The sequence below is a fragment of the Ctenopharyngodon idella genome, chromosome 15, assembly GCF_019924925.1.
Source record: "Ctenopharyngodon idella isolate HZGC_01 chromosome 15, HZGC01, whole genome shotgun sequence".
In the NCBI taxonomy this organism is placed as follows: Eukaryota; Metazoa; Chordata; class Actinopteri; order Cypriniformes; family Xenocyprididae; genus Ctenopharyngodon; species Ctenopharyngodon idella.
In genome coordinates this window covers 27,360,681-27,381,917 of record NC_067234.1, presented here as the reverse complement: position 1 = coordinate 27,381,917, position 21,237 = coordinate 27,360,681, and the positions used below count along the sequence as shown (strand labels likewise).

Below are 21,237 nucleotides of genomic sequence, written 5' to 3'. Positions count from 1 at the left end.
TTAGTTAAGTATAAATAAACTAGTAATTAATGATTTACTTGTTCACAATTATTCATTAGTTAAGCATGGACACAATAGTAATTAATGATTAACTAGGACATTATAGTAGGGCATATTAGCCATTATTTACAAATTATTAAACATTTGAAAGATACACATTAGATAAACAAAAAGTTTAACCTAGTAATTAATGATTAACTGAATGTCATTATCTACAACTTAATATGCCATATATTATTTTTGTGTAGTGATGTAATTATATTTCTGTGCCATTCTATTAAGTTAACCGAACAATAAACTAGTAATTATGCTTAATTACTGATGGTTTTCAGTTATAAATGGCTAAAATAGTATAATAGAGACAATTTGACCCCCAAAGTGAAAGGTATATCCACATTAATTATGGCACATTGAGTGATATTCAAGTTTATTGAGCAGAATAAGCCAATAATTAAGGCCAAACTGCCATTAATACAGTACCAATAAAGGCAATTTGACCCCCTATTTTAAAGTGAAAGCTAAATCCTCATTAATTATGGCACTTAATGAGTGATTTTCAAGTTTATTAATGAGAATAAGCCAATAATTAAGGCCAAACTGCCAATGATATAGTACTAATAAAGGCAATTTGACCCCCTATTCTACAGTGAAAGTTAAATCCTCATTAATTATGGTGCTTATTGAGTGATATTCAAGTGTATTGACGAGAATAAGCCAATAATTAAGGCTAAACGGCCATAGTAAAGTAAAAGTTATATCCTTAATTAAGGCACTTATTGAATGGTCTCATTGTTATATAACTATTAAAACATAACTTTTACAGACAGAAAACATACTTTTTTTTTGTACGTTTGGATAAATAGTGAAAGATACAACATGGACGTATTGGCAACATTTAAACGTAAGCATATTACGCTTTTACAGCAGAAATACTTAAAATATTTATGAATCTTTTATATTATAAAGATATCTGTATAATTTCCTTTTTACTGTTTTATGGATAAATGTTATAGCCCTATCCCTAAACCCAAACATAACCATTTTATAGCTAATATAATATGAACGTAATGGACATTAATATTTAGGAAAATGACAAATTTAGTAACACTATATCATTAAAAGGATATTTTGAGCCACTATCCACTCAAACCTCTAAACCTACCCATAACCATTTCTTAAAAATATGTAGTTATAAAGAAAAACATAACAGACAGAAAAGTGTAACTTAATCACAATCATTTCTTTATTAAGAAAATGTCAAAAGCAATACCAATAGCAGTCCGAATGAGGATGTATTGCAGTCGCAGTCCTCTCTGGTGATGTAGTTTTGTATCAAGTACGTAAAATGTGTCAAGCTTTTTTTTTATTTTTATTTTTTTTATTAATGCCATAAACCAACAATACAATGAGATATATTCTTTCAAAGTAAAAATACACAGCAACTAAAGTAAAATGAAATAACAACAATGCCAGAGGACAAGAACAAAATTATAACAAACAAAAGGAAAAGGGTGCTACTTTATACATCATATCTGTCACGAATGTGGCTCCCGCGCCTCCTCCTCCGCACCACCGGAGGGAGCCATCACCTGAATACTGACTGTTTCCCATTGAGACTACGTTTCCCATAGGCCCTCATTCCTGGGACTGATTGCGCACACACCTGCACCTCATCACACTCACACTATTTAAGCCAAACACACACACACACTCATTGTGAAGTCTTGATTTGCCCTGGTGATCATTACTGAGCGTTTTCTTGTGGACTGTTTACTCTGTTACCGTTGGATTGTTTATTCTCTGTGATTCTCTGCTGCCTGCCCTGATCTTTGCCTGTGTTCTAGACTGTGATTGCTTGCCGCCTGCCCTGATCTCTGCCTGTGACTCGACACCGTTTGTCTGCCGCCTGCCTCGACCATTGCCTGTCCCTGTTTATGTCTTTGCCCTTGCCCCTGTCTGCCTTGGTGATTGTTCTAATAAAAGCTGTAAATGGATCCCCACTCTGCCGACCCTTCATTACAGAAGACTTCGCCAAACAGCGATCCAGCAGCAATCATGCAGATCTCCACCGAGCTGTCCGCCTAGGCCAACCAGCTCGCGGTATATCAACACCAACTGAATCGATTGACTTCTCTTACCGAGGAGCTGGTGAGAACCCTGCAGAGTCTTTGATTCGACGCCGCCGAGGCCGCCACGCCGCCGCCAGCGGCTCCCACCAGCCAGGGCTTCACTGCCGCTCCCGCCGTAAACCCACGCCTCGCACTCCCGGAGAAGTTTGACGGTACCCCCGCAAAATGTAAGGGATTTCTTCTTCAATGTTCTCTGTTCATCAACCAACAGCCAACTCTCTATCCCACCGAGTCCAGTCGGATTTCCTTTGTCTGCTCCCTGTTGACGGGTAGAGCGCTGGATTGGGCCACGGCTGTATGGAGAGAGGATAGTTCTGTTTCCCACCTTTTCTGCCTTCCTGCAAAGTTTCAAAGAGGTCTTCGACCATCCGGAGGGAGGCAAAAGCGCAGGGGATCAATTGCTGTCGCTGTGTCAAGGTAAAACCACAGCTGCCGAATACGCTCTTAACTTTCAAACCCTCGCCGCTCAAACAAACTGGGTCGAGGACATGTTGAAACTATTGTTTTGCAAGGGGCTGTCTCTGGAGCTTCAAGCCGAGCTCGCATGCCGCGAAGAGGGAAAAACGCTTAATGACTTCATTGAACTAACCATTCACATCGATAATCTCCTCCGGTCACAACGCCCTGTCCGTCTTTCCACTCTGACCAATCCCACGTCAGAGCCCATGCAGCTCGGGTACACCCCGCTTTATCCAGAGGAGAGAGAAAGAAGACGACAACTTCATTTGTGCTTGTATTGCGGTCAGGCCGGCCACATCAAGATCAACTGCCCCATCCGACCCAATCCATCCAACCCCAAAGCGGTGAATTCTCCACTTTCCACCGACTATTCCTCTAACTGCCTCAAAATACCCATTCAAGTAACAGTGAATGATCAATGCATAACCACGCACGCACTTTTGGACTCTGGGGCAGCGGGTAACTTCATGTCAGATACATTCATCAGAGAACACAATGTTACACTAACGGACTGTAATTCTCCATTGACAGTGGAGGCGCTAGATGGGAGACCCATCGGAGGAGGAAGAGTGGCGCACATCACTGCTGAACTCACACTGCAAGTGGGAGTCCTTCATCACGAACGCATCCGATTTTTATGTAATCCACTCACCCAACAATCCAGTTATCCTTGGTCTCCCGTGGCTCAGAACTCACAACCCGCTTATTTCCTGGAAGGAGGGCCAGATCGTTCAGTGGGATGCCACCTGTCACGAACACTGTCTGAAACAGATCACTCCCATACCAGTTCAGACCGTTTCAGTTCACGAGTCTAACACTGACGAGCCCGACATACCTGCTGAGTATGCTGATCTGGCGGTTGCTTTTAGTAAAAGCAAGTCAACTGAATTACCTCCTCACCGTCCCAGTGACTGCGCCATAGATCTGCTACCTGGTACCACGCCCTCCAAGGGCAGAATATTTCCCCTGTCTCAGCCAGAATCAGCAGCTATGAAAGCATACATCGAGGAAGAATTGGCCAAAGGTTTTATCTGACCTTCTACATCCCCGGTAGCATCCGGTTTCTTCTTCGTTAAAAAGGACGGCAGTCTTCGGCCCTGCATAGACTATCGCGGACTGAACGACATTACCGTTAAATTCCGCTACCCTCTGCCATTGGTTCCCGCAGCTCTAGAGCAGCTAAGACAAGCCAAGTATTTTACCAAGCTGGATCTCCGGTGCGCATACAACCTGATTCGTATCAGAGAGGGTGATGAATGGAAGACGGCCTTTTCCACTGCTACCAGCCACTATGAGACCCTTGTTATGCCGTTCGGGCTGTCCAACAGTCCCTCCATCTTTCAATCATTCATTAACGACGTCTTTCGGGATATGCTCAATCGCTGGGTCATAGTCTACATTGACGACATTCTCATCTATTCCAAAACCTTCGAGGAACACGTCCAACATGTCCGGGCCGTACTGCAGCGACTCATTCAGCACAAACTGTATGCCAAAGCGGAGAAATGTGAGTTCCATCGTACTTCTACATCATTCCTGGGCTATGTCATCAGTCAGGAGGGCGTGGCGATGGACGACAGTAAAGTAAGGGCGGTGCTTGAGTGGCCTCAACCACACACGCTGAAAGAACTACAACGATTCCTGGGGTTCGCCAACTTCTACAGGCGATTCATCCGAAACTTCAGTGGCATTGCGGCCCCGTTAACTTCCATGACTTAGCGACAATCCACACGCCTCTCCTGGTCCCATGAGGCGGTGCACGCCTTTCAAGAACTGAAGGAGCGATTCACCTCTGCACCCATTCTCCGCCACCCAGACCCAGAACTCCCTTTCATAGTCGAGGTCGACGCCTCCAGCACAGGCATCAGGGCTATACTCTCACAGCACCAAGGTAATCCAGCAAAAATGTACCCGTGTGCATTCTACTCCAGAAAGTTGTCGGCAGCAGAGCGCAACTATGATGTAGGCAATCGGGAGCTTCTGGCAATGAAGGCGGCGTTGGAGGAGTGGCGCCACTGGCTGGAGGGAGCACAACACCCATTCACCATACTCACAGATCACAAGAACCTGGAATACCTCCGGTCTGCTAAACGTCTGAATCCCCGGCAAGCTAGATAAGCCATGTTCTTCACCCGTTTCCAGTTCACGGTAACCTATAGACCCGGTTCAAAAAAACGTCAAGGCAGACGCACCATCTCGTCAGGCAGAGGAGGTGGAACGAACGGAGAACGAAGAAAACATTATTCCTGTCAAACTGCTGCTCGCTCTAGTTCAGTGGGACGTCATGACCGAAATCATTCAGGCAAACGCACAAACAGCACCACCACCAGACTGGCCACCAAACCGCACTTTTGTACCCGTGCACCTCCGCAACAAATTGCTTCACCAAGTTCACGATTTCCCCAGCTCAGGCCATCCAGGCATCACAGCCACACTGCACCTACTACAAAACCGGTTCTGGTGGGACACCATGGTAACAGACACCACCCAATTCATCAACAATTGCACAGACTGTCAAACTTCCAAAACATCACACCAAGCCCCAGCGGGTCTATTACAACCGCTGCCCATTCCTCAACGTCCTTGGTCCCATATAGCCATTGACTTTATCACCGACCTCCCTGAATCCCGTGGTCACACCACTATCCTCACAGTGATCGACCGATTCTCCAAGGCATGCCGACTCATACCACTTCCCAAGCTACCCACCGCGTTTGAGACGGCAGAGGCTTTATGCAACTACGTATTCCGCTTCTACGGTCTTCCGGAGGACATTGTGTCTGACAGGGGCCCACAGTTCACATCCCGGGTATGGACAGCTTTTTTCAAACAATTAAACATCAACATCAGCCTCACCTCAGGGTACCACCCTGAATCCAATGGACAAACCGAATGCATGAACCAAGATTCTTACGCACATACTGTCAACGAAATCAATCAGAGTGGAGCCGCTACCTGTTGTGGGCTGAGTATGCCCAAAATTCCCTACGGAAACCTGCCACTGGTGTCACGCCCTTCCAATGCGTCTTGGGTTTTCAACCGCCACTCTTTCCCTGGACCGGGGAACCATCCAACCTGCCATCAGTAACCGAGTGGATGCAACGAAGCGAGGAGACCTGGGAACCACTTGCAGGCAAGAGATACAGGCCAATCGACATCGTCGCCCCAATCCTGAATACTCTGTGGGACAGTGGGTCTGGCTGTCAACAAGGGACCTGCGTCTAAGACTTCCATGCAGAAAGCTCAGTCCCAGGTTTGTAGGGCCTTTCCAAATTCTCAAACAAATTACCCCTGTATCGTTTCGTTTAAATTTACCTGCTAACTACCGTGTCTCTCCCACTTTCCATGTGTCGTTGCTGAAACCCTCTGGTGGTCCGAGGGGGGAGTCAGAGGGAGTCGAGGCCCGCAACCCCCCACCCATGCTGATCGAAGGAGAGGAGGCTTACCAAGTTTGAGAACTACTCGATTCCAGGCGCCAGGGTGGGAGACTTCAGTACCTAGTCGACTGGGAGGGGTACGGCCCGGAGGAGCGATCCTGGGTCGATGTGGATGATATCCTGGACCCCTCACTCACAGAAGAGTTTCACAGGACGCATCCGAAGAGACCGGCCCCTCGACCACGTGGTAGACCCCGGCGTCGTCCGCCTCCTCGCGTCTGGAGCCGCTCGCAGGGGGGGGGCTCTGTCACAAGTGAGGCTCCCGCACTTCCTCCCCCGCACCACCGGAGGGAGCCTTCACCGGAATATTGAATAACCATCATTCTGACTACATTTCCCATAGGCCCTCATTCCTGGGACTGATTGCACACACACCTGCACCACATCACACTCACACTATTTAAGCAGCACGCACACACACACACTGTGAAGTCTTGATTTGCCCCGGTGATCAGTTCTAAGCATTTTCTGTGGATTGTTATACTGTTGCCGTTTGGACTGTTTACCTCTTGTGATTCTCTGCTGCCTGCCTTGATCCTTGCCTGCTTACTGGACTGTGTTTGTTTGCCGCCTGCCCTGATCTCTGCCTGCTTCCTGATACCGTCTGTCTTCCGCCTGCCTCGACCATTGCCTGTCCACGTTTACGTCTCTGCCTCTGCCCTTACCTGTGTGTATACTGCTCCTAATAAAAGCTGCAAATGGATCCCCATTCTGTTGACCCATCATTACAATATGTAAACATATTTTATGTAAAATATCTTACTCAGGACAGTATTAAATAAAAAAATAACATGCATTTTGTATGATCTCTCTTATTTTGTTAAAATTAATCACATTTTCACAGATTCTGCAAGTGGTTCACATACATTTTCTTGCAACTTTATATATATATATATATATATATATATATATATATATATGGGCAAGAACTGGTGTTTAGTGTTACTATGAACATTGCTGCTATATTCAGAGATATTCAGAATATGAAATATTGCTAATTTACCATCTAACAGGGGACCTGTGTATTTTTGTGTAGTGAAATCACTACTGCACATGCACATGCTGCTGCTGCTTAACTTTAACATCAACACTTTTGCTTGTGTGGAACTGGGCATTGAATGATGAATAAAAATGGTAACTGTCACAGACACGCCAGGCTCTACACTCACCCAATCACATCGCACTCCCTCTCCTGAGTACTGACAACCACACCTGACGCTCATTCACACTCATCACCACAGCCACATAAAAGACACGCCAGTTCACTCAGTCACTGTCCGGTCTCGTTAACACATACCAGTGTTTACTTACCTCCAGGACTCCCTTGCTCGTCTACTTACCTGTCTCCAGCGTCCTCAGTGATTCCCAGTGTCTCCTCGTCTCCTGTGCTTCTCCGGTGTGTTGTCTGTTCCACGTCTCCTGGCATCCACGCTCCCTAAGAACACACAGACCAGTATCAGTTCCAGTTCATCGGCTCATCGACCTATTCATCTGCCATCACTCACCTGCACTCTGCTCACGCTCTGCTTTACCTGAAATAAACCTGTTAACCCTTACCTGTGTCTCCGCTCCCTTCTGTATGTAACAGTAACATCTAAATGAACGTATTTTGTTCAAGTCAAAAATATTATTTAATATCCATGAACCAAACTAAATACATCAGTTTATACCAACAAAACTAAGGTTTGTTTTAAATCAAGAAGAAATAGCTCTTTAAGGTAAAAGTTGTGGGTCATCACTTTATACAGTGAATATTGATTTGATTAAACAAAATGCCTTTAATCCCCTGTTAGATGGCAAATTGCGACATCTGTTTGGTTGCTTTGCCATTTCTTACCATCACAAACACACTGTAAAGCTAACAACAGGTCAGATCTCAATTTTATGTTGACTTGCTGCAAAATTGTCAGTTACTTCAATTAAACTATGTGAACAATGTCTTTTAACTCTGGCACGTTAGTTAAACCAACTTAAGTTTTTCAATGCAACAATCAACATAAAACTGAGTTTTGACCGTTTAAAATCTTTCTACAGGTTTTTTTTGTTTGTTTGTTTTTTATGGCAAGAACTGTTGTTTTAGTTTTATTATGAACATTGCTGTTACATTCAGAGCTAATCAAATTACGAAATATTGCTAAACGTAAAGGCAACCAAACAGGTGTCAAACTTTACCATCTAACAGGGGACCAGTGTCCATTTGTTTAATATAACACTATTCACCTGATAAAATGGTGACCTGCAATTGTTACCTTATACCTGTTTCTGCTAGATTTAACCCATTACACTTAGTTCTTGCCATAAAAAATACACAGTAATAAGATTTTTTTTTTTTTTTTGTTGATTGTTTCATTGAAAATCTTCAGTTGGTTTAACAAATAAAGTGCCAGTGTTCAGTTTACATAATTTAATTGAGCCAACTGAGCATTTTTTAATGCAGCAAGTTTTGAAGTTTTTGGCTCAACAGTGGAAACACGGCTAGTGAGTCTCTGATATGATGGGCAGGAGGAACAATGTCCGGTCCTTGAAATCTTTTTAAATTGGTGCAAATCAAATCTCACTCTAAACATCTCCAAAACAAAGGAAATGTCTATTGATTTTAGAGAGCAGAAATATTTTTTCAAATTAATAGGCAGCCAGTACAATCAGTCCAAAATTATAAATATCTTGGTGCACTTGACAATAAGCTTAAATGGGATATGTGGACTGATCATATACTGTAAGTATGAAGCCACAAGAGAGAATAAATTTCTTAAAGAAATTACTCTTCTGTAATGTCCACAACTTCAGCTTTTGAACTGTTGCCGTCTGGCCGACTGTATTTCCCAAAATTTTTAATAACTGATGGTTTAGTCATTCTTTTTTTTTATTTGTATATTGTGTATGTTTATGCCTATTGTGATCCCTGATGCCTGTGTGAACATTATATAATTATATAAAGTTACATAATGACTTCACTGCCAGTTCACTGTTCACACACACAGCTCCATCGCAGGCTATGGAGATCCCCTGTTGGATAGGTAGACATTGGTCAAAGTTGCAGGTCCCCTCGTGGCATGTTTTTTTAAAAATAAAAAAATGCTTATTTGAAGTTATATTATGAAAAAAGACCTTAAAAGAAAATTTTGTATATCATTTTTGTTTCTTCAAAATGACCAGAAACACTGGTCCCCTCTTGGCCAGTGTAGAGTGATAATCCCCTGTTAGTAATATAGGCGTGTATGTGTGTGTGTGTGTGTGTGTGTGTGTGTGTGTGTGAGAGAGAGAGAGAGAGAGAGAGAGAGAGTCTGGTGGTCCCTCCAATACTACAATGATATAAATAATTTAATGAATAATGCCTATTTTACTACTCTTTAAACCAATATATAAAAATGTTTATGGTACATTAGCCCCAACCCATTTTTTTTTTTTTCATTCACCTGTTTGTATGGTTTTGAATTGTAGCTACCTGTTGTCTATTGTTTTTGTTCAGTTTCCCCGAGCTGTGGTGAGATTTTTGTTGCGTCCATGTGGTTAAGATGAAATGTTTTTTTTTTTTTTCTTTTCTTCAAGGATGTATCGCATGTGACATCAAAGATAGGATGTTGTTCTGCTGACAGGTCATTTTTTTTTACCTGAAGCTATTGTGATACGGGGCATTTCACAACTTTCACAACCATTCTGTTTTGCTGGCCGGCTCTTTTTGCAGGTAAGTCTGTCTATATGCATTAAGAGCAACTTAAAAGAAACATCAAAGTTGCTGATGATATATCAATTGTGTGTATTTAAATGTAGAGGTACATCTAGTTAATAGATTTATGACATTTAAAAATGTGTTACCATTCAACATTTTTTATAATTCAATTTTTTTATATGATCCATGATCATTTCTAAAACTAATAAAAAATGAAATCTCAAAAGAAAAAGAAAAAGAAAAAAAAAGCATTAAAATACTTTTAATCTGTCTCATAACTTACTGTCAGTTGTTTAAAATGAAATTGAGAGCATTTACATACATTTACATACAATACATGCCCGATTTCACATTGTGACTTGTGGGTTTCTTTAGGTCTTGCACATCACATCATTAAAAATGTTTTGGCAATTGTCAGTGGTTCTGGCTCTCATCGCAGTGGTTGACGCCTGTCCGATACCATGTAAATGTGAAGATACTGACATCATAGTATGTTCAAGCCAGAAACTTTTGGAACTCCCTCTTCTGCCACAGGGTACCAAGCATTTATATGCTACACATAACATGATTCAAGCTCTCCCAAATGAAGGTTTGGAAAAATTGTTGGTTCTCGACCTCACCAAGAATGTCTTCAATATGTCACTGAATACCAACTGGCAGAACATGAGCAGTCTTTCAAAGCTATTTCTGAGTGGAAATGGACTGAGTACATTAGGACCAAGACAATTTCACGGGCTGCTGAACCTCACAGTGCTGGATCTCAGTGACAATTTCATTAAAACTCTTCCTCAGATGTTTCTATATGGTCTGACCAAACTTCAAATCCTCAATCTGAATACGAACCAAATATTTAGTTTATCATATGGGGTCCTGGAGGGAGCTCCTGCCCTTATGGACCTCCAACTGAGAAATAACATGATCGAGATGATTGAGGTGGATGTTTTTGAGAATTGCACCCATCTAGCTAAACTCTATCTGTCAATAAACAACCTGAAAAGTGTAGGCAATGGGAGTTTTAAGGGTGCCATATGGCTAGATCACCTCGATCTTAGTCGAAATGGACTAGATGCCATACCTACCAGTGTCCTTCAAGATACTCCAAACCTCTATAGCCTCTATCTTCAAAAAAATTCCATAACTTCAATTCCCGAGGACATTTTCTCTAAGATTCCTGAACTGAAGCATTTGGATTTGAGTTATAATGCTCTTGTTTCCATGTCTGACGGTTCTCTCAGAGGTCTTTCCCAGTTGGGCGCATTGGATTTGAGTTACAATCAATTGGGGACACTTATGCCACATGTGTTTCAAGATGTGGGGAAGCTTGAGAGCCTTAATATGTATCACAATCATCTGATGTCGCTTCCGAACATCCTGTTTAACAACTTAAGCAGCTTAACTGAGCTCCAGCTGGACAGCAATAATATTTTTGCTATTCCACAGGACCTCTTTCACCCACTTTCAGCATTGCACGATCTACAATTGGACAACAATCACATTTCAGAGCTCCACTCACACACATTTACGAAGCTAAGGAAGCTTAAGCATCTTGATCTTAGCAACAACGACCTCATGAAGATTCCTAGACACCTCTTCAAAAGGACACGTCACCTGCGGGATCTCAATCTAGAGAAAAATCTTATCCACTCCATTCCAAAGAGATCCTTTAGAGGTTTAGTCAGACTACGGACTCTGAAACTCAGCAACAACCACCTGACAAGACTATCTACAGAGCTACTGACTAGACTTATTAGTTTACGGGAGTTATGGCTGAACAACAACTGGATAGAAACCATCCCTATTGGATTTTTCACAGGTCTTACAGATCTGAGGGTTCTAGATTTGTCCAACAATAAATTGCATTCCATCTCCTCCAATATCTTTAAAGATCTGTCCAAATTGAAAGAGCTGGATCTGAGCTTTAATAGTCTCAATAAGCTTCCAAATGACATCTTCACATCTTTGAGAAGTCTCACAATGCTCCACCTGCAAAACAATCAGCTGACACACTTGCCCACCAAAGTGTTCTCTGCTCTAGCCAATTTGGAAGAGCTCCATTTGGACAGAAACCATCTCCAGCATATTCATCCAGCACAGTTTCAAGGCTTAGTGAAATTACGTGAACTCGATATTAAATTTAATCAACTGCGCTCAATGGAAAATGGGACTCTGAAGCCTTTAGGAAACCGAGCATTTATCCATCTTGATGGGAATCCATGGGATTGCTCTTGTGTGTTCATTCTGTATCTAAGTCAGTGGTTTAACAATAATTCTCAGTTAGTTAAACATACACCCATGTGCTCCTCTGGGAAAAATCTCTCCTACCCATCTCTTTTCCCATCAACAGTATCACACAATTGCACAAGTTCAGCCTGTTTCTCCTTAAATATGGAGAAACAAACAGTTCTCATTATTTTCTTTCTGGGTTTACTTTTCTTATGAGATTGCTGTGCTCTGCTAAACCACCATATGTGTGGTTAAAGTGTTGAGAAAATAAACCACCACTGCTTGCGTGCAAGGGATTTATGCTTTTAACATATCTGAAATGTAAATGTTCTTCAGAGAAGCAATATATATGACTATTTTCCATAATACACTGAAAAATTATGCATCTGAGATTTGTTTTACATTATTATTCTAGAAAATAAACTGCTATGCTGAATACTTGCAGCCTATTCTCAGAGAGCATGTGACAAGGCAAAGCGTTTTAAAGAGGCCACATCCTAATGCTGCTAGAGGGGATTTCCATTGACTCATTTCAGAACCCAGATAATCAAATTCTTATGCATCCACTCATCTGAGTGTTTTTAAGAACTACATCTCAAGGCAAAGATGTACGTCCGGCTGTAAATTGTGGTTGTTTTTCTGTAAAATTAGGTTGAATCAGATTTGTCTTCACAGATATAAACATTTTCTGTGTACTTCTTCATTTCATTGGCCCAAGCTTGTCAATAAAAAATGGATAAGATAAAAAAGGATGACAAGAACCTGACAACTAGGATATTAATTCATATTCATAGATGCCTGGATTAAATTGTAACTTCTGTACATCTGACAAATGTTTTGGACATAATGTATTTGTGGATTGTTTTTAGTCTACCCCTTTTTCATAATGAAATCATGGTAGTTTGTAAAAAAAATAATAAAAAAAATAGGTTGCAAAGTAATGCAAATTTAGGTAGAGGCTGGCTATAATGGAAGATGAATAGTATATTCAGGAAGTGTGGAAGATAAGGAAATGCCTTGAAACATCTATATCTAAATTATATTTTACTAGTTATTTTTGTTTTTAAGGGTTATCAGTATGGAAGGTTTTTTCCATTTTCAAATCAGAAACAAGTAGCACTTTTTTTAAATGGAGTGGAATAATTAAACATCTAGGAAATTAATATAGAGAAAGTCAGAATATGACAACCAATAATGTTTTGACTTTTGTGTGACCAAGTCAGTATTATTAATACAGTATTTCCTTGACTAATATTCAAGCATCTAAATTCAAAATGAGTATGGGTCAAATGAACACAGCATTGTTATTATAAGCCATGTAACCAACTAGAACCAAGACAAATGATGTAGGCTACATTTTATTATGTAAATAAATAATCTTGACCCCTTTAATCAGAATATAGCATTATATGCATGTTGCTCACATCTTTAAGCTTGTTCTTAAATTGAATTAAAAAAGACAAAGAAGAAACACTGTGTCTGTAATTGAATGTAATGATTTGATTAGATCTTATCACAATTATGTTTTATGTTGGTTTTTAAGACTATTTTGCAAGATATGGAACAGGAAAGCCAAACTAATTTCCCCATTTAAAAATACAGCCCTAAAAGTTAACAAAAGATTAAAGAATGCATTTTAAAAAGAATTCAGACATTACCAAAAGACAAGATCACTAGATAATCTGATGACTTTGATTTATTTGTCATAACAAAGAGCTTTACAGTTCATTTCACATAAATTTGAAGATCAATTCTACATTAAACAGATTTTTGAAGGAAACTAATGTTTATATCATACTGAAGAACTGAAAAAATCATCAGCATATTAACAAAGCTCACAGATCCCTGTTAAGACATACATATTCCTGTCTGGAACAGTTTAACTGTGTAACTTAAAGGGATAGTTCACCCAAAAATGTAAATTCTGTCATCGATTACTCACCCACCTGCCTCTCCAAACCTGTATGATTTTCTTTCTTTCTGTGAAACACAGAAGAACTTATTTTGAGAATTTTTTTTTTTGTCAATGGGGTCCAAAGAGGGTTGTTTAAAAAAAAAAAAAAAAAAAAAAAAAGCTGTATCAACATTAAACGATGACAATTTTCATTTTTGGGTGAACAAACCCTTTAAATCTATACACATTTATGGGACCTCAGATTTCTTAGATAAGCAAAACACTTCCCACACTTGTCACACACGTATTGCTTCTCCCCAGTGTGAACGTGCATGTGAGCTTTGAGTGAATTTGACTGGTTAAACTCCCGCTCGCATATGGCACATCTAAACGGCTTTTCTCCGGTGTGTATGCGCTGATGTCGACGGAGATTTCCTAATGTGCGAAAACGTTTTCCACACACATCGCAATCAAAAGGTTTTTCGCCGGTATGCAAGGTCTGGTGAGCCTTTAGGCAATTCTGCTGCCGAAATGTCTTCCCACACACTGAGCAGCAATAGGGCTTCTCTCCTGTATGAATCCTCTCATGAGTTCTCACGCCGGCAACACTCTGAAAGGACTTTCCGCACACACAACAGCTGTATTTGGTGGTAGTGACAGTTTGTTTATGATGGTGAGATTTCAAGGTGTTAATGGAGCCGAGGGTCTCTCCACACACCGTACAGGTGACCGGAAACTGTCCCTCATGAATAGGGAGATGCGTTTTCAGGGCATTTACGCAACCCAAAACCTCCCCGCATACAACACATCCATGTCCAGTTTGTCCCGTTTGCTGTCCCTCATGCAGCCGAAGCATCCACTTCTGGACAAAGCCCTGACCGCACAATTTGCATTTGTGCGGTTTCTCGCCGGTGTGAGTTAGTTTGTGCGCCTTCAGCGAATCGAGCTGGTTGAAACTTCGCCCACACGTCTGGCAGGTGAACGGCTTCTCGCCTGTATGGATTCTCTGGTGCCGGAGTAGATTGTTTCGAAAGTGGAAGTTCTTCCCACATACGTCACATTTATGCAGCTTTTCTACCGAATGCACGACCAGATGCTTCCTGAGACTGTAAGCTTGATGAAAAGACTTCCCACAAATTTTACACATAAAAGTCTTGTCTTGGTTATGAATCCTCTGGTGATACATCAGCTGTTTGTGTTCGGTGAAGGTCTTGCCACAATGATTGCAAACATAAGGGCTCTTGTCAGTATGAAGCTGGTAGTGCACATCCAAATTGCCTTTACTGCCAAACCGCCGACCACACTGCGAGCAGCTGAAGGTTTTCTCTCCCGCGACATGAACGACCCGATGAGCTCTCAACAGAACAAGCGAGTCAAATTTCCTTCTGCAGTGTTTACAGCTGAACGCTTTGCCTTTCTTCCGACATCTCAATTGAACACTTCTGCTTTTTAAAACGCTCAAAATTCTAGATTCTTCCTCATCATCTTCCACAGTATCATCCCAAAGTATCATATCTTCCTGCAAAGCCACAAACCGAGGATGGTTGATGTTTTCTGAAAAATCTGCTGACTTGTCGTCCTTAATGATCCCCGTCTTCTGTGTTTTAGTGGGCTTTTCAAAACAGAAAAAGAGAACAATTTAAGTCAACATGAAAGAAATGTATTATTGTGATATGCACTCCCATTAAAAAGTTTGGGGTCTGTAAGATTTTTTAATGTTTTGTAAGATTTCGTAGTGAAGATACTAAATTTTAAAATGTAATTTATTCCTGTAATGTCAAAGCAGAAATTTCAGCAGTCATCACTCCAGTCTTCAGTGTCACATGATCCTTCAGAAATCATTCTAATGCGCTGATTTAGTGTTCAAAAAATATTTCTTATTATTATCAATGTGGAAAACAGTTGTGCTACTTATTTTTGTGGAAACCATAATACTTTTTTTCAGGATTCTTTGATGAACAGAAAGTTCAAAAGAACAGCATTCATTTGAAATAGAAATCTCTATAGTCAGTCCTTCCAGGATTTCGCAGGACTCTTTTCTGATTTTTGCGGCCTAAAATGACTGAATTTGCAGCAATACTTACAGCATGTTTTCATGGTTTCACAGAGATAATCACCCCCCAGTGGTGAAACATTGAAATTTCGAAACGTTTCAAAACACTTATGACGTAACGAAGCCTCATTTACTGAAATCACGTGACTTTGGCAGTTTGATACACACTCCGAACCACTGATTCGAAACAAAAGATTCGGAAAGCTGCGAAGCTTCACGAAGCAGTGTTTTGAAATCACCCATCACTAGATATTGTTGAATAAAGTCATTATTTTGTTTTTTTGGTGCACGGTATTCTCGTCACTTCATAACATTAAGGTTGAAACACTGCGGTCACATGAACTGTTTTAAATTTGTCTTTAGTAGCTTTCTGGGCACTGAAAGTGTAAATTAACTTGCTGTCAATGGACGAAAAAAATATCTTATATCAAAATATCAAAAATATCTTAATTTGTGTTCCGAAGATGAACGAAGGTCTTACGGGTGAGGAACGACAGGAGGGTGAGTAATTAATGACAGAATTTTCATTTTTGGGTGAACTAACCCTTAGTTCTAAGGTGGCACCAGCCCCTGATTTGGCAGTGCTGTGAGGACTGACAGAAAAGCACTGAGCTTGAGTTGAGATGCAGATAATATTAACTTTTTTTTTATTATTATTAATAAATATTAAAAATATATACTAGGGTGTGTAAATGACTAATAAGCCAATAAGTGCTCCTCTGCAGCATCTACTACAGTGGTAATTTATTCTTTTTTATTTCTAAATAAGTGTTTGCTTTCCTACATCGTGAAACCTTTAGTTTTACAAATGGGGACAAACTATGAAGTATGAACAAATAATGTTTTGAACATCACATTAAAAATAACATTCAAACTGGGCAATATTTAAAGCTTTGAAGTGCTGGGAAAAGTTGTGTGAAGCACTTAAAAGCACTCCAAAACATTAGACCATTTCTGCCACAAGTTATTTCTGTTAGTGTCACAATGTTTCTCATGGTTTCCAGATTACAAGTGCGCTGGGAAGAAACCTCTTGAATTCACCACTGAATTAATAACATCGCTGTGAAATCTTGTGAGAAGCATTTAGGTTAAATTCGTTGCAGAATTCTTTGTTAAACCACAGATATCAGATCAAATATCAGATATCATATCAGATCAAACAGTGTCCACAGCGGCACCGTTTTATCTGATATCTGTGGTTTAACAGATAATTCTGCGACGAATGTGAACGCTTTTCACAAGATTTCACAGCGATGAAATTAATTCTGCTGTGAATTCAAGCGGTTTCTTCTCAGCGCACGTGTAGAAATGTTGTGTGATTGAGATCGACCTGCTGCTCTGAACTCCAGTCGCGACGCGTTGTCTATTATTGGTCCAAGCGCAGCTAAAAAGAGTTGACTAAATGCATGTTGCAATGACTTCACGGGATGTGTCTAAGCCCAAAATCTGCAGCAATTAAGAAAAAACCCAAGATCCTCCGAAAAAAAAAGAAAAATCTTACTGACCCCAAACTTTTGAACGGTAGTGTACAATTACAGCTGAGTGTTTATTAGCTTATGCAAACTGCTAAATTAAACCCACCTCTTGTATAAAGAACAATAGAACCACTTTTTCAGTGGCCCTGAATCCATAAGTATTTTTCTTATTCATCTTTTCCAAGTATTTAAAAAAGTAATTTGATAAAGAGTTCTTAGCCTTGAACCAAACGAACCAGCTCTGAGATTAATTAGACATTATAAACTTTGATTATAATTGATATAGCATTGTAAATGATGTTATCAAAAAATAATAAATGATGTTATAATATAAAACTGCTGTCTTATAGTCAGATTATAAGCATAAAAACTGTTTTTATGAAGATTATTGCAAAATATTAAAGTATTTACTCTTTCAACTCTTTCACACAACTTGTCCGATCACTCTTTAGAATTATAAGTAGTTTAGTTCTTCACCTGGAATTCAAAAATTAAAGGGTTAGTTCACCCAAAAATGAAATTTCAGTCATTAAGTACTCACCCTCATGTCGTTCCACACCCGTAAGTCTCTTGTTCATCTTCGGAACACAAATTAAGATATTTTTGATGAAATAAGACAGTTTTTTTATCCTCCATAGAAAGCAACAAAATTAGCACATTCAAGGTCCAGAAAAGTAAAACATTGTTAAAATAGTCCACGTGACTTAGGACTGGGCGATAAAACGGTATCGATATTTATTGACGGTACGTCTTAATCGATAACGATAGAAAAAATGTTCTATATAACTCTCAATATAGTTTCACTTAAATGATTTAAAATGTAAACAGACATGAAGTTCGGTTGCATGAACAGCTCTCAAGCTCGCTCAGTCCCTGGGTCACAAACAGACGCGCTACGAGTGACACGCAAACACTGCTGTGGAGTTCAGTTGCGCGATCGCCACGTGAAATCAGAACACAAACACATGAAAATGAGTGCTGTACCTGCCGGTGATGAGGAGATTGTGAATAAAAAAGGACATATCAGCTCGTCAGTGTGGCAGTTTCATGATTTCCTTACGTCTTACAGTTGATCTAGGCCTACTTCAAAGTTCGTCTTAAGAGAGTAGTCATGTTGGTATTAACAGCTGCACAAAGTGTTTTCAGCCATACAGTATGTTTATTTCTGTGCTACAAATATTTAAATTATCACAGAAGTACTGAGATACAAGTTTATAGTTTAGATAAAACACTAATGTCTATGTTATCGATCAAAATAGAGCAAATCAGCTTTAGAAAGAAACTTGAACGCGCTGAAAACGACACATTTATCGATTACATTGTTTCACCACCAGGTGGCGATAAGTGACTGTTAAAAAATGTATTTGACGTTGAATCTTCATTCAACAGATTCTTTCAAATACACTGATTTATCCAGTAATGAAACAAGAGTATTTATGGGCATGTCATTGAATCAAACATCCAAACAGAATTTTTTAATAAGAATTAATTCTAATATATTTAAAATTTTAAAATATACTGCAGCAATTAATATTTTGTAAGAACTTCTAGTAAATTACATGTTATTTCGTTTAGTTGACATTTAGAATTGTGATCTCGGTTCGAAACAAACAAAAAAGTTTCTCAATTTATCCAGAATTGTGCAGCTCTAAGTTTCTTTAACACTTATTTATTTAATCTTCATATAAAATATAAGAAAGATTTGTTTACATTTTATTTTGCTTTGTTTTAAAAATTATTTGTTGTTTGCCTTAATTAAAAATGCATTGGTTAAATTAAAAAAAAAAATTCTACTAAAATGTTTTCAATAATTATCGATACCGATCAATATGAAACATTATATTGTGATAATTTTTTTAGCTGTATTACCCAGCCCTAACGTGACTACAGTGGCTCAACCTTAATGTTATGAAACGACAAGAATACTTTTTGTGCACAAGAATACTTTTTGTGCGCAAAAACAAAACAAAACAAAAATAACGACTTTATTTAACAAATTCGTCTCTACCGTTATTCTGCTACGTTATTTACGTGGCAGCACTTCCAGGTTTAACGTTAGAATGCGACTCATTATTGGCCGAGTCCTGCATCAGCATCACATGCATATGGCCAATAATGAGCCGGCATTCTGACGTAGAACCTGGAAGTGCTGCAATGTAAACAACGTAAGAGAATGACAGGGGAGAGAAGAAACTGTTGAATAAAGTCATTATTTTTGTTTTGTTTTTGCGCACAAAAAAATATTCTCTTTGCTTCATTACATTAAGGTTGAACCTCTGTAGTCACGTTGACTATTTTAACGATGTTTTTACTACTTTTCTGGACTTTGAATGTTATTTCGTTGCTTTCTATTGAGGATAAAAAAAAAAACTCTTGGATTTCATAAAAAATATCTTAATTTGTGTTTTAAAGATGAACGAAGGTCTTACAGGTTTGGAACGACATGATGGTGAGTACTTAATGACAGAAATTTTATTTTTGGGTAAACTAACCCTTTAAACATGATTTTCTTTTTTTTTTAAAAGAGTTAAAAATCACACTGATATGTGGCTTTCACAGAAGCATATGCCATAGCTTAACCTTCGAGCTTATGGTAGGTCTGTATGAAAAGGTTTATATGGTATTGTTCAATTTGTCTACAATCAAGAGATTCTTACCTAAAGAAACTAACTGCTGTGCTCTATTATGTGTGAATAACTTACTGTTTTCACATGCTCAGTGTCTATGATCTCCTCCTGCGCCCAGCTCACATCTATGTTCTCCCCAGACACTGCAATAGCACAACGGATCATAAATCTTAAAGATTTGCTCTGAGAAGCATAGTGGTGTGAATGAAGCATAAGTAATGAATCTCACCTAGAGTAAGCTGGTCACTGGACTGACTTTTGAGGAGAGCATCGTTGGTTATATGAGTCTCTCCCTGTAGAGTCTTCTGCCGTTTCTCAACTTGCTTTAGTCTTGTTTTCAAGCCATCCTGTGCACTCTGGCTCGTTTCAAGATGCTGAAGTGCAGAGAAAAGCTGGCATATTTTCTCCACAGCTTCCTTTGCGTTACGTTCTAACACACAGTTCAGATGGGTCTAAAATATAGAAACAAATCAATTATAAACTAGCCTAAATTAAGCTGTCATTCAGTAGGGGCTAGCTAGCTTGTGACCAAAATATTTGTTGGATATTTTTTTCTTACATTAACTTGGATAACAGGTTTGAATGGTTGAGCTTGATGCAGTCACTGAATTGATTTATTGCCATATATCTAATTAATCATGCAGGTTATGGTGTATGGCTTAAAAACAAACGGCACAAGCAAAAATTCAGTCATTTCGTAAACTTTTTGTTCACTTACTGCAAAGTCTGGGGTGGCAGACTCGTTTGCTGTAGTTTCTGTCAGTGGAGGTGTGCCTGATATGTCCACGAATTTAGTCATTTCTTTTACCGTTGCCTTTACAAGCGTCTCCAAAACAGAGACAACCTCAGACTCCAACAACGACATTATTTTCCTGCTGCTATTTTTGATGAAAGAGATTATAAAGTAAATAAAGCCATTACAAGCTTCCTAACCTGTTTTCTTCTATTGTATTGAACAGCGTTGGGGTTGTGCTCATTTGCTGCCCCTCACTGGACTGGAGTTTATTTGCGGCACTGCGTATATGCATTTTGAGAGAAAAAAAAAATGGATTTCAAACTGCTAAATAAAACTGTGTGTTTGTGTTTGTGAACAGATTTGGCTATAGGCTAATATTATGACAACCGACTAGTAAGGATATTTGATTGGTCCTTGTTACTGTTTAAAAGGATTATAAGTGGCCAAAACATTTTTTTTTTTAATCTAGTGTTTTGCACATTTCTGTGATGTTTAGGGGGTAAGGGTTGGGTTAGGCAATAGAATATCAATATC

General features: G+C 39.5%; 2 protein-coding genes across 3 annotated transcripts; one reads left to right on the top strand and one right to left on the bottom strand.

Annotated features, from left to right (window-relative positions):
• Positions 1 to 9,307: 9,307 nt before the first annotated feature.
• On the top strand, positions 9,308 to 12,214 carry si:dkey-182i3.11 (insulin-like growth factor-binding protein complex acid labile subunit). The gene is made up of 2 exons (XM_051863266.1): positions 9,308 to 9,710; positions 10,071 to 12,214. Exon 2 carries the CDS (start codon positions 10,095 to 10,097, stop codon positions 12,132 to 12,134), a length of 2,040 nt encoding a protein of 679 aa, XP_051719226.1. The 5' UTR covers positions 9,308 to 9,710; positions 10,071 to 10,094; the 3' UTR covers positions 12,135 to 12,214.
• Positions 12,215 to 13,599: 1,385 nt separating this feature from the next.
• si:dkey-182i3.10 (gastrula zinc finger protein XlCGF57.1) lies at positions 13,600 to 20,937 on the bottom strand. 2 transcript variants are annotated; one of them, XM_051863269.1, is made up of 5 exons: positions 20,686 to 20,937; positions 20,197 to 20,419; positions 20,043 to 20,110; positions 17,882 to 17,918; positions 13,600 to 15,424 (listed from the first exon to the last, which is right to left on the bottom strand). In XM_051863269.1, the coding sequence occupies exons 4-5, from the start codon at positions 17,885 to 17,887 to the stop codon at positions 14,051 to 14,053; spliced, it is 1,380 nt and encodes a 459-aa protein (XP_051719229.1). In that variant the 5' UTR covers positions 17,888 to 17,918; positions 20,043 to 20,110; positions 20,197 to 20,419; positions 20,686 to 20,937; the 3' UTR covers positions 13,600 to 14,050. The 2 variants fall into 2 exon arrangements, with proteins under 2 accessions (XP_051719229.1, XP_051719228.1); XM_051863268.1 differs by lacking the exon at positions 17,882 to 17,918.
• Between the last annotated feature and the right edge of the window lie 300 nt (positions 20,938 to 21,237).

What these genes read in the sequence shown, in the direction of transcription:
- si:dkey-182i3.11 (XM_051863266.1), top strand. Translation starts at nt 10,095, where the DNA reads ATGTTTTGGCAATTGTCAGTGGTTCTGGCTCTCATCGCAGTGGTTGAC.
- si:dkey-182i3.10 (XM_051863268.1), bottom strand. Translation starts at nt 20,832, where the DNA reads ATGTCGTTGTTGGAGTCTGAGGTTGTCTCTGTTTTGGAGACGCTTGTA. An exon ending in CAGTGACCAGCTTACTCTAG is followed by an intron (nt 20,111 to 20,196) that starts GTGAGATTCATT and finishes GTGCTATTGCAG; the next exon opens with TGTCTGGGGAGAACATAGAT. An exon ending in ACACTGAGCATGTGAAAACA is followed by an intron (nt 15,425 to 20,042) that starts GTAAGTTATTCA and finishes TGTTTTGAAAAG; the next exon opens with CCCACTAAAACACAGAAGAC.